This window comes from Syngnathus floridae, chromosome 1, assembly GCF_059516105.1.
Source record: "Syngnathus floridae isolate MCC-2025c chromosome 1, RoL_Sflo_1.0, whole genome shotgun sequence".
NCBI lineage: Eukaryota > Metazoa > Chordata > Actinopteri > Syngnathiformes > Syngnathidae > Syngnathus > Syngnathus floridae.
In genome coordinates this window covers 5,495,399-5,507,509 of record NC_142413.1, presented here as the reverse complement: position 1 = coordinate 5,507,509, position 12,111 = coordinate 5,495,399, and the positions used below count along the sequence as shown (strand labels likewise).

General features: G+C 49.2%; 2 protein-coding genes across 7 annotated transcripts; one reads left to right on the top strand and one right to left on the bottom strand.

Moving 5' to 3' along the window:
• Positions 1–6: 6 nt before the first annotated feature.
• On the bottom strand, positions 7–4,009 carry LOC148403612 (RING finger protein 150-like). 2 transcript variants are annotated; one of them, XR_015857683.1, is made up of 6 exons: positions 3,160–4,009; positions 2,255–2,505; positions 1,870–2,024; positions 1,391–1,487; positions 975–1,313; positions 7–905 (listed from the first exon to the last, which is right to left on the bottom strand). XR_015857683.1 is itself a non-coding variant. In XM_088371781.1 (6 exons), exons 1-6 carry the CDS (start codon positions 3,614–3,616, stop codon positions 787–789), a joined length of 1,323 nt encoding a protein of 440 aa, XP_088227907.1. In that variant the 5' UTR covers positions 3,617–4,008; the 3' UTR covers positions 7–786. The 2 variants fall into 2 exon arrangements, 1 of the variants encoding a protein (XP_088227907.1); XM_088371781.1 differs by having other exon boundaries at positions 1,070–1,313; positions 3,160–4,008.
• Positions 2,990–12,066, top strand: LOC148403611 (SH3 domain and tetratricopeptide repeat-containing protein 1-like). Of its 5 annotated transcripts, XM_088371756.1 has the most exons (16): positions 2,996–4,857; positions 5,050–5,097; positions 5,811–5,941; positions 6,013–6,118; positions 6,191–6,331; positions 6,554–6,743; positions 6,990–7,066; positions 8,082–8,222; positions 8,310–8,528; positions 8,624–8,804; positions 8,881–9,031; positions 9,261–9,383; positions 10,139–10,289; positions 11,506–11,660; positions 11,743–11,838; positions 11,915–12,056. In XM_088371756.1, the coding sequence occupies exons 1-15, from the start codon at positions 4,827–4,829 to the stop codon at positions 11,806–11,808; spliced, it is 1,911 nt and encodes a 636-aa protein (XP_088227882.1). In that variant the 5' UTR covers positions 2,996–4,826; the 3' UTR covers positions 11,809–11,838; positions 11,915–12,056. The 5 variants fall into 5 exon arrangements, 4 of the variants coding, with proteins under 4 accessions (XP_088227889.1, XP_088227882.1, XP_088227875.1 ...); XR_015857668.1 differs by having other exon boundaries at positions 11,506–11,838; XM_088371749.1 differs by having other exon boundaries at positions 11,743–12,066.
• Positions 12,067–12,111: the final 45 nt, after the last annotated feature.

Below are 12,111 nucleotides of genomic sequence, written 5' to 3'. Positions count from 1 at the left end.
GAAAGAGAAAAACTTTAAAAAATTGATTGTCAGCGATGGGACTAAGGAAGAAATGTTGCTTGCTCGCCGTACCAACATTTCTTGCCATCTTATTGGGGACGGAAGGAGAAGCAACACTACAATCGCACACACGAGCAACTACAAGGTCAACACAAATGTTCACCCAGTGGCCTCGTTGGGCGAGATTGCGGAGTAGGACGAGAAGTGAGCGGGACCAGGTCCTGGAACATTCCACAAAAGGCAGATGACGCAGACAATCACCAGTGGGAGGAATCACATGTGCAAGTCCCAAGTTTCTCTGACAAAAAAAAAGTTAGTCAAATAGCTGGTAAATTTCAAGCGAGTTGGGCAATCTTGCTGAGTTGCAATATTGACTTGCCACAAACCAGTCTCTCTCTTCTCTATGACTTCCTTTTCCATTAAGTTTGAACCTGACAGGACGTAATCCTTGGATCTTTTCATGTCAAGTCCCAAGCAGTCGTTCATCAGCCAAATGTAAAATTGGCAACCTCGTGACTGGAGAGGGATTTGCTTTCAGTCGTTTTCTCATCAATGCTTTTTGTTCTCTTTGGATTCAGGAAGTCCAGCGTAACCCCGAGGAAATTTGGAGTTTTGGAACGCCGTTGGGATACACGTTGACGAGTCTACTGTTTCCATCCTGTAACCAGGTTTTTGGGGAAAACGTGGTGTGGTTGAGGTGCCGGTTGGGAGTAGGCCAAGCTCAAAGAACTACTTTTTCCATTTTGCTTGTTTGGATTTTTTTTTTGGGGGGGGTTTCGCTTCCTCTCAGGACTTGTCCCCTATGTGAGATGCTTGAACGGATCCCTCCTCATCTGACAGACCCGTTTCCACGGCGATTACCAGCGATGCCATGGAGACGCTGCTCACCATCGGCTGGAACTCACCTGCAGGTAGCAAGACGGAAAGCGTTCAAACACTCCAATTCATTGTGCTGCTCGCTCCGGTATACCTGCCTTGGCCACCGGGAGGCAGTACTGCGTAATACAGCCATGCAGACACAAAGAATAGACTTCTACTGCATCTGTGACTCATCGAGAGGCAGGCTGACCCGTGTGAGTGTCGGTGGTGGCCGTCATAGGACTGTCCCTCAGAGTGTCTGGCGGGTCGTGGTAGTCCTGCGGGAGTCCCATGCGTCGTACCCCCGGGTCCAGAACCACAGAAGAGCCTCCCTCACTTAGCGTGCCGTCGCTGGCCGCCCCAGAGACTACGGCCTCCAGCGCTAGGGGCCCCGCTCCGCCGCCCGGAGCCAGGTCGTAATCCAGCGGCAGGTCGTCCAGGCAGTCTGCGTTCAACTGGTAGATAGACAGCAATGATGACGCCACGAGCCCCCCATTACCCCCTCCCCTCTCTGGTCCGCCGTCGTACTCACAGCGATTCCCAGTGCTTTCAGGATGTTCATCTTGCACATTGGACACGTGCGATGGTCCAGGAGCCACGGGTCTACGCAGCTCTTGTGGAACAAATGTCTACACACAGACACAGATTCTTACAGGGTTAGCGTTCCAGGGAAGTTACGCTGGAGAACTTTGTCAACTTTTCATGGATATTAAATGGAAAGGTCAATAGCAGTTGAAGTTTATATACTTGCTTTATTGTCAGAGCAACCAAACACCCTCGAGCTCAATGCTGATTATTAATGGACAGCCCTATTTAATGGTTAGCATTGGCGATTGTGGTTTTAACAGTACTCGTAGGCACATATTCTTTATTATCTGCAAAGAATGACTAAATTGGATTGCCGCATTAAACAAGTACTTTACATTGTATCTGTTATACTATCGTGCAGTGCAAAACAAAAATCTGTCTCCCGCCAATAGGAATTCAAAAATAACGAGAGGGGTAAAATACCTGCACGGCAAGATGCGGACCACGTCGTTGGCCTTGTAGCCTTCGATGCACACGGCGCAGTTATCAAAGTCGGCCTCTATCTCTTGGTCGCCCTTCCTGATGGTGCGCACCTGCAGCTTGCTGATGGCCTTCTTGGCTGCGTCACCGAGGCGACGCTGGAGAGGAGGATGGTGACTTAGGCTTGGAATTGTTGACTAATGTATACATTGTTTAGTTTGGCGCAATCTTGTGGCATGTTTCGACTGTGAGAGTTCCTGAAATAGTTCACTCAAAATTCTATAGTTGACATGATCATTAAAAAAAAAATATATATATATATCTTTCTGGTAATCAGGTGACGAATATGCGTTTGCCATCAGCCCCCGTGTGGCCATCCCAGTTGTACCTGATTGCGGTCTCGCGCGTTGGCGTATCGGAACCTCTGGATGTAGTAGAAGACGAGCCAGGCCAGCGAGATGATCATCAGCACGATGAAGGAGATGGACACAAAGACCACCGAGGTACGGCTCACATACTTCTGCAGGTTCCTGGTCCCGATGGTGATGGTCATGGTGACGGTCACGTTGCGCTCCAGCAGCGACACCACCTCACGACCTTTGGGCTCCGGAATCATGATGGCCACCACGTCGCCTGTGCCTGAGTAGGGGAGAAGGACAGCTCAAAAGGTCAGAGGGCAAATTCTGAGTGGCAACATTGCTTGAGGACGTCTCGACTGCTGACACCTTCCGCAAGCAACGTTCTCGTTTCAAGATGCTTGTTACAGCGTTTACTCCTTTGCAGACAGCTCCACTCGCCTTGCCTTTATTTCTACAAGTTACCATGAGTGTCACTTGATAGAAACGGAACAAAACATGCTACATAGAAAAGTACCCCAAAAGGTTTGGCCTGTCTGGCTTTGAGGTGAAACTTCAGGATGAACCAATACTGATCTGCAACTTTTACAGATGAACCTGATTCGACCCGCTCTGAACACTTGAACGCCTGTATCGCAAACTGTTCAATGTTGTTGTCAAATCAGTCCCAAATGGACGTCCACCCCCTTCCTTTCTGTGACTCGTCAAGTCCCTTCAGTTACAACACGCTGATTTGACGCTGAGACTCTTGCCTCCTTCTCCCGTTTGAGGGATTGTTGATCAATTGCTTGCTCTGACGATAGTCGAGAGAGATTTCCCTAGAGCATCATAGATTCACCCCGAGATATCGCACCAAATTCCGGCGATACTGGCAAGATATGTACGAAGAAGCGTGAGAGGTACGAAGAAGCGTGAGAGAAGGAAGCGGTGGGCGCACCCGGATGAGGCATGGTGATGGTGTCGTTGGCATTGGACGAGCCCACGTTGAAAATGACCACGGCCGAGGCGTTGCGCTCGGCGGCGTGCCGGATTTTGTCCCTGTACGTGCAGTTGCCGCGGGCGATCAGAGCCACCCACGCACCGGCTTGGGCTGGCACCACAAACGGGGTGGAGGGGTCGCAGGCCTGGCGATCGTGCGGAGCGGCGGGCAGGACGACTACCCCCTTGGCGTCCCGCTTGGGCGAGTGTTCCCCGTAACGCCCGCATTCGGACTTGTCGATGCGCAGCGTCTTGGTGGCGGGCTCCACGTAGGTGATGTTGACGAAAGCCGTGTACCATTCCTCCCGCTCGGCCACGGTGAAATCGAGGCACAGCAGGTGGACGAAGCAAAAGGACAGCAGCCACGTCGAGAGGGCCAGGCTGCGGCAGGCCGCCGCCACGGAACACGGAGCCATGACAGAACGGAAAGCGAGTGCTAGTCGGCCATGGGGCTCGGCGCCCGGGCGGAAGCAGGAGCGAGGCGCGTATGGATGTCCTCCGTTTGTCGCTCGCTGTCTTCCCCTCGTTCAGCTCTTGGATCCCCTGCGGCAGGCTACGTCAAGAGCAGGCGCTCGCTAGCCGCCTCCATCTGCAGCCAACAAAAACATCCGCGCGAGGTCGGGGAAACGCAAACAAAGCGTCGGTGGCGCGGCGAGTCGAGTCGCTAATCAAAAGGTGGCACCTCAAAAATTGAGCTGGGGGCGTTCGCGTTTCCCGTTAAATTGTAGACGCCATTTAAACTGCATTGTTTTGACAGGGCCCCAGCTTTCCGGCAGCTCCTGATTTGACAGGGCATCAAGGTAGCGCCTCGCAGTTAGAAAAGAAGGCTACTACCGGTTGTGGGTTGTCAAAACAAAAGAAATGTAGCTCTGAGGGAGGGCATCCAAGCAGCGGTTGCAGCGGTTCGTTGGGTTTTGTACGAAGAAGTTATATTTTTGTTAGTCGCTCGTTTTAGTTTTGTTACGATCGTGGAACCGAAGAATAAAAACAGAATCTTTGCATTTTATTCTGAAGTAGGAATCATTTAAACATCTGCTTTCACCAGCGTCAAATTCGAATCGCGGTGTGTTTCGAGATGATGTTGTTGCGCCACCCAGTGGTCTGGCATGCTGGACTGTATGGAGTACACTGTACTGTACTGTATATAATCTACAGTAAAAACTACAAAACAAACTGACAAATAACTCGTTTTCAAAACAGACGAGTAAAAACTGGTCAAATACTAAAAAAAAAAAAAGATATTAAAAGTGAAGACAATTTGCAATTCTAGTAATGACACACGAATTTGATGCACAATTTGTTTTCGCGGGCCACATAAAATGATGAGGAGTAAATCTTTGTCAAAATGGGTAAATGAAGCATTCCTTTTTTCAGTCCACGTAAGCAGGAAATTGAGGAGTCTAGGCTCAATGTAAGAGTCGAAACGTGAAGGTAAGGATTCCTTTTAAATGCGCAACATTTCATTTCAGAAAATAAAGTAATGAATTTAAAGTTTTTCTTTGACTAGTGAACTAACCTTTATTTTGGAGAGCCAGAGCAGCCGCTGTGGGCTTGACACTTGTTTCCTTCTCAGAGAAACGCTCACTTGTGTCTTCTGTGTCGAAGTGACCAGCAGAAGTGAACGCGATGGAAAAAAGCAGACGACAAAGTCGACTTGGTATGAAAAAATTACTTTTTTAAAAAAAATCTATTTATCCATTTTATGTTGTAACCGATCCTGTCACGGGCCATTCTTACGCATTTTTCAACAATGCCCATTAATCCTAGTTGCTTTCTCGGCGAACGGCTCTGCGGCAATTTAAGCAAATACATCTTTGTCTTCTTATTTTTCCTCTCCGTCTTCCTCCAGGTGTTGCTGCCACTCTGAAGGGAACATCTGACGAGAACCTTCCAACAGGTTACTAACCTTTTTTCTTTTATTTTCCACATTGCACGCATGACCCCAGCTGGAGACATGTCATGTGAGCCCATTTCAAGTAGATTACACATTTACCCTCGGAAGTCACCCATTAATCTTAAAGTGTGTATCAAAGTGCAGCTACAACAGGCAAATGCATGTTTTCATATGATTAACTTGTTGTTGTTTGTTTTCTAACACAATTGAACAATGAAACAAAATACAGCCTGTTTTGTTTTGTGGTGTTTAGTGACTAAAACGGGCGGCTCGGTGGCGCACTGGCCAGCACGTCCGCCTCACAGTTAGGAGGGTGCGGGTTCGATTCAACCTCCAGCCCTCCCCGTGTGGAGTTTGCATGTTCTCCCCGTGTCCGCGTGGGTTTTCTCTGGGCACTCCGGTTTTCTCCCACATTCCAAAAACATGCTGATTGAGCACTCCAAATTGTCCGTAGGTGTGAGTGCGGATGGTTGTTTGTCTCTGTTTGCCCTGCGATTGGCTGGCAACCAGTTCAGGGTGTCCCCCGCCAAGTGCCCGATGACTGCTAGGATAGGCTCCAGTACGCCCGCGATCCCGTGTGGGCAAAGCGGTACAGAAGATGGATGGATGGATGGATGGATGGATGGATGGATGGATGGATGCTAAAACCGACTGATGTCGTTCGAAGGCATGCAGGGAGATTTGGATGATGATCCCTGACTTTTGTGCACTTTCAGCTCTGCCCGTGCGCCTGGATGCGGTCACGGGTCACGAGCGTCTTCCTGCACACGAGGAGTCGCAGGAAATGCTGCGAGGGAAACTGCGCACTCAGCAGGCTGACAGCACTGAGCTCAGCACTCTCATTGAGGTACGTCACAAAAACACACTCGGAAGGTCATTCGGGGGAAATCAGCAAGCAGCAAAAACTGTGTCAAATAGGAGTTGTCTGCTCACCTCGTTGCCATTGACCGTGAAGACCAAGTGATTTTTGTCACGTTCCAAACATTCGAGGAAGTGTGGATGTTCGCAACGCACTACACACTTGGTACGTTGGCAATATTGGTGCTGTTCTCCCCCAAAAATGTTTCGTGCGCTTCTCATATCGTGTTTGTCATAGGCCGGCTTGGTCATTGCATGGAGCTTTTGTTGTTTGACAAGGAGTTGTGGCTCCTCTCCTTGGAAAACCATCTTGGAATCAAAGTTTCCGTTCCGGAGGACACTCTTCATGTTCTCTACACGTGCGTCCTCATGGAAGAAGGTACAAAGTGGGTGGTAGTCATGAACAAACACACAACAACAAAACAATACAGTCGTCTAAAATGACATCCAAAACATGACTTCAAGTCAAAGTGAAGTGGATACATTTGTTATACATATTTATCTGCAAATCCTGACACATGGTGACTCGAGTCAGGTGACACGAATCCCTTCGAGTGTCACTTGATCGCAAACAGCGAGTTGTGATGATCTGTGTCGTCAGCGTCAGTGTTTGCTCGCTGCACCGCCAGTCGGATGTTTGATAGTTGCACCTCCGGACCCGACCTGTACCTGGAGCAGGGAGACGTCGCGCTCTTTGAGCCTCCCTTCCGGAACTCGGGCTGGACAGTCCTTTGCTTGTCCGACGGCACCGGGGCCAAACCTGCGCTGGAGCCTGTGATACCTTTTCATCAGTGAGTTAAAACAGCAGGCACATAGAATGCAGTGTAGCTCTGTTGAGCGCAGCTTTACTGGGTTCCAGATGAGGTTCTCCTGCCGATAGGTGGGGGCGGAGAAAAATCACAACAGTAACCTGTAAAAATCTTTGGAAGTCATTCTCGTTTAAGTTGACTGTAAAACCGGCACCAAAAATGAAAGCCGTAGCGCACGCGACGATGGTGATAAAAGTGGCCGTTGGCATTCATGTGATGTTTCCGCAGGTGGTTTCTCAAGTCTTGTCCAGAGAACATTTTGGTGGGTGATGGCAAACCGGCCCGTGACTTCCCCATGCTCTTCGGTGAGGTGGCAGTTTGGATTATTGAGATTTATCTCCACTTCTCACCCTGCACACATTCAATGGTGTCTTGAGAGATGAGTGACTCTAAGTTTTTTTGAGACATGAAATCGTTTTAGACTTGCTCGAGTGCAGACTTGAAATGCAAGCGCCGTGTCATAGCAGTTGGCTCAAACTCGACACTTTTGCCGACCATCATCACCACTGAAAAATAATGGCGAGTATCTAGGTTTTCAATAGCAGTCCCAGTTGAAGTATACTATAAAAGTGAGCAGAAAATCTGCAGAATTAGCCAATGTATTCAAAGCCACCACATAGATCATTGGGACAAAAGAAAGAAAAGATGACGACTACCCTTCGCGCCAGTGGTTCTTAACCTTTTTCCTTGTTCGCACCCCATTCAATTCACCAACCAGTTCACAATGTTCAACCCAGCGTGGGACTGCGCGTCTTGGACTCGGTCTTGGCAGCTCTGCCGGAGTGCTGCGCCACGCCGCTGGAAGGCCTTTGGATTTTGGTTCCTGCTTTTGACCAAAACCGGAGGACTCGAGTGACGTGACGCGAGGTCCCTGGATTTTGGTTCCTGCTTTTGACCAAAACCCGAGGACTCGAGTCACGTGACACGAGGTCTCTGTATTTTGGTTCCTGCTTTTGACCAAAACCCGACGACTCGAGTCACGTGACACGAGGTCCCTGGATTTTGGTTCCTGCTTTTGACCAAAACCCGACGACTCGAGTCACGTGACACGAGGTCCCTGGATTTTGGTGACTGCTTTTGACCAAAACCCGACGACTCGAGTCACGTGACACGAGGTCCCTGGATTTTGGTGACTGCTTTTGACCAAAACCCGACAACTCGAATCACGTGACACAAGGTCTCTGGATTTTCGTTACTGCTTTTGACCAAAACCCGAGGACTCGAGTCACGTGACTCGACTCCAGCCAGCCTCGAGTTTCCGAGTCACGTATGAAAGTTGGCCCACATGTCTTGAGTGTTAACTTTTTGATTGGCGTCCAGGGTTGGTGCTCAACATGCGCGGCGTGGCTCTCCGTTGTATGGGTGACCTTCGCAGGGCGGCAGAGAGCCACCACGCCGCCGTGGCCATCTGCCAGGAGAACAAAGACGTGCCCAACCGAGCGATAGCGCTTGCCAACCTCGGTAACTTATCTGCTTATTAGCGTGCCTCCGATGATGACTTGAGTGGAATTGCAGTAAACGACGTGGCAATGGCTTCTCCTCACAAAGGCCTGCTGTGTCTCAAGGCCGGAGCTAAAGGAGTCGCACGGAAGCACCTGATGGAGTCCGTGCGGCTCTTTTCCTCGCTGGACGGAGGGCACGAGACGACCTTTGTCGCCGTGCTCCTGCGCCTGGGTCAACACTGGGTGAACGAGCGGCGGATGCATTTTGGGAAAGGATGCTACGAGTGGGCTTTGCTGCTGGCCATCAAAGCCAACCTCCCAGACTGTAAGTTGCTAAAAAGAGGACCTTCTCATAGCCAAAACGAGACATGAATTCAGACGACGACAACATCAAATCATCCCAATGTTAATATTTGCCAGGCCAGCTGATGGCGGTAAGACGTCTGTGCCACTTTTATGAGTGGGAGAGTCCGGACCGGGCCCGGCGCGTCATCTACAGCCAGTACCAGGTCCGACTGCTTCAAGGGACACCCGACCGAGAACGGGAGGGTGACACATTGGAAGCCATCAGCCAGCTCTTCCTCTCGCTGGCCACGCAGAGGTTCCCCACCCGGTTCGACCGCTTGACGTTCCTGTGTGGAATTCTCCCAAACGTGAGCTCCCACATCATCACGTAGGGCCTATCGCGCGGCTCTCGACCACACCAAGAGCAGTCTGGCTATTTTCATCGACCTGGGCCTGAGTGAGAAGGAAGCGTACGGATGGCTTCAAGCTGGCAAGATCTACCACCTCCTCGGCCAGGCGGAACTGGTGGAACTTTACGTACAGGTGTGGAGTACAGCTGCCAGCTGGCCCACGACATCACCAGCGTTTTTCTGTCCTCTGATTTGTTGGTCAGACCCAAATGCAGATAGGCACTAATTGGCATTTTGGGTCAAATTAGATGAATTTTGTTGAATTTATTTTTGTCTTGTCGAGCTGTGAAGATTGATTCCGAATTGCACTGTGGATGAGTGAAATTCCCCCGCACACATTTTTTGTCTCATGTGGTGGGCAGGTCGCACTGAATGTGGCTCTGAGCACAGGAGACAACAAGTTCATCTTGAAGATGCAGGAAGCTGCTGGAGATATCTTCTTCAACAGTCGCCATGATCAAGACAAGGCTATCATCTACTACAGGGTACGTGCCCCCAAAACAATGTTTGGACTCTCTCTCTCTCTCTCTCTCTCTCTCTCTCTCTCTCTCTCTCTCTCTCTCTCTCTCTCTCTCTCTCTCTCTCTCTCTCTCTCTCTCTCTCTCTCTCTCTCTCTCTCTCTCTCTCTCTCTCTCTCTCTCTCTCTCTCTCTCTCTCCTCCCGGCTCGCTCTCTCTCTTTTCTCCCGGCTCGCTCTCTCTCTTTTCTCCCGGCCAAGTCAAGTCAAGTTTATTTGTATAGCCCTAAATCACAAAGAGTCTCAAAGGGCTTCACATAGCCAAAAAATGACAATTATTCTCAAAGCAACCCCTGATCTTAAGCTCCCAAAAGGGCAAGGAAAAACTCAAAAACCCCTAACAGGGGAATAGGAGAAACCTTGAGAAGGGACCACAGATGGAAGGATCCCCCTTTCAGGATCACCTGGCTCGCTCTTATTGCTACATGAGTCATTGGTCCTCAAGTTAGGCAGGAATACCCTTGCAAAAATTGAACTGCGATATTGCCAGGGAAGACTGGGATACGTGCTACGAAATGGCGTTAAAGCACCATTTTGTTGTATCACTGTGCAACCTCTCGATTAACTGTGGTTCCGTGGCACCAAGGTAGTGTAAAGTCATCTTTCTATTACTTTGGCCTGAGCACAAAAACAGAACTTGCGAGTTTTGGACAGACAGATAATGGATTGATTGAATTTGGTAGCTTTGCTCATTCGTTGTGCTCCCTGCCTGCCCTTGACGCAGGATGGCGCTCTTCCCATGGCGGACAGGTGCGGCGCCGTTTCGAGCAGGCTGAGGCTGTGCAACAAGCTGGCAGAAGTCATGTTCCAACTACAACTATACGGAGAAGCCTTGGAATTTGCTCACAGCGCTCTGGAGATCAGCGTCAAGCTAGGTAGGAACCAGAGATGGTACCAAGTCACACATGTGCAAGTCTCAAGTGAGTCTCAAGTCTTACTTAACCTTCAAGTCTCAAGTAAGTCCCAAGTCATTTTTTTCTTGGGCAAGTCAAGTCAAGTCCAAGTCCTTAAATAGGTTAAGTCCAAGTCAAGTCACCTTATTATTGCAATTTTACCCACAGAATCTGATCTTAGTAACGTGAAAAGACAAGATATAAGTAACTTTAAGTAACCATCATTGTCCAATGTGTCGAACCTGTTTAAAACATGTGACAATAATTTGGATTTGCACTGTAATTACTGATACTCAGTAAAATACACCATGGAATCAAACAAAGAAGACATTACCTCATACAATGATTGACAGCTCAATCCAAACAAATGAACGTCTGCCGACAGTGTCCGACACATTTGAGTTGCAAATATGAAAAAATAATCTGAAAAAAATCTGAAGGAAGAAACACATTAAAGAGCATTAGAAACTTTTCATGTTTCATCTGTAACATCTGGTTGATGTTACAGATGAAACCCGAGCTCTATAAACTTCAAACGGACAAAGTTTGAAGTTGTCGTCTGGCTGTCTGAAATGTCTCTGTTGCATATCTTGCACTGTGCCGTCCGTCTTTTGCCGTCATAAAGGTAATTCCGATAGCCGAAGGCACCGCTCCCGCTGACATGTTTGTGCATGTCTGATATAAAGGGGCGTGATTCTCCAATAAACACGTTAGGTAGCTAGAGAGGGCACGACTGATTGATTGACAGGGTAGCGATCCAATCATGACAACGCCATTCTCAGCCTGCGCTCCTACCGTGTTATCGATATTACTTTTTTAAATGTATTATTAATTTCATATTCAAACTGAAAACATAAACTAAATAACACTCAAGTCATCGTGTCTCAAGTCAAGTCAAGTCCCGAGTCTTTAACTCCCAAGTCGAGTCTCATGTTTTTTTTTTTATTTTTGTCAAGTCAAGTCACAAGTCATCAAAACAGCGACTCGAGTCGACTCGAGTCCGAGTCGCAGTGACTCGAGTCGACTCGAGTCCGAGTCGCAGTGACTCGAGTCCCCATCTCTGGTAGGCACTACCTGCACGTCTTGCTTATGGCAGCCCACATGGCACTGGTCCAAGTCCTAGTGCATTTTCATTTGCGCAAGGAAAGGGTCTGATGTTAGATTTGCCTTTCGTGGCGACCGGCCACGCTCCGTGCAGGTGAGGTCCTGAACGAGCGAGTGGCCTACCATCGTCTGGCCTCCTTGTACCACCGTTTAGGTCAGTGCGAACTGGCTGAACACTACTACCTGAAGACTCTGAGCCTCTGCCCGGCCCCTCTGCAGTTTGACGAGGAAGCCCTCTACTACGCCAGGGTATACCGGACCTTGGGGGACATCCTTTTCTACGATCTGAAGGTACTGGATTTTTGGACTCAAAGTGTGATTGTTTGGCCAGGCAGCGGGGCAAGCAAAGAATGAAGTCGGCAAATATTTGCCACATTGCCTACAAATGAAAATATGACCAACAAGGGACCCTCACCCAAAGAAATGGGTATACTCGACGTAACGTCAAAAAGAAGGCATTTGATCGACTTTTTTTGGTCAGAGTTAGTTTTTGTTTTCTCCAGGACCCTTTTGATGCAGCGGGCTACTACCATTTTGCCCTGGCCGCAGCCATGGATGTGGGCAACAAGAAGTGGCAGCTGGTGCTGTGCACCCGCCTGGCCACCCTCTACCACAACTTCCTCATGGACCGCCAGCTCTCGCTTTCTTTTTACAAGCGATCCCGAGGCCTCGCCGCGGAGCTTAACGTGAGGAGGATGAA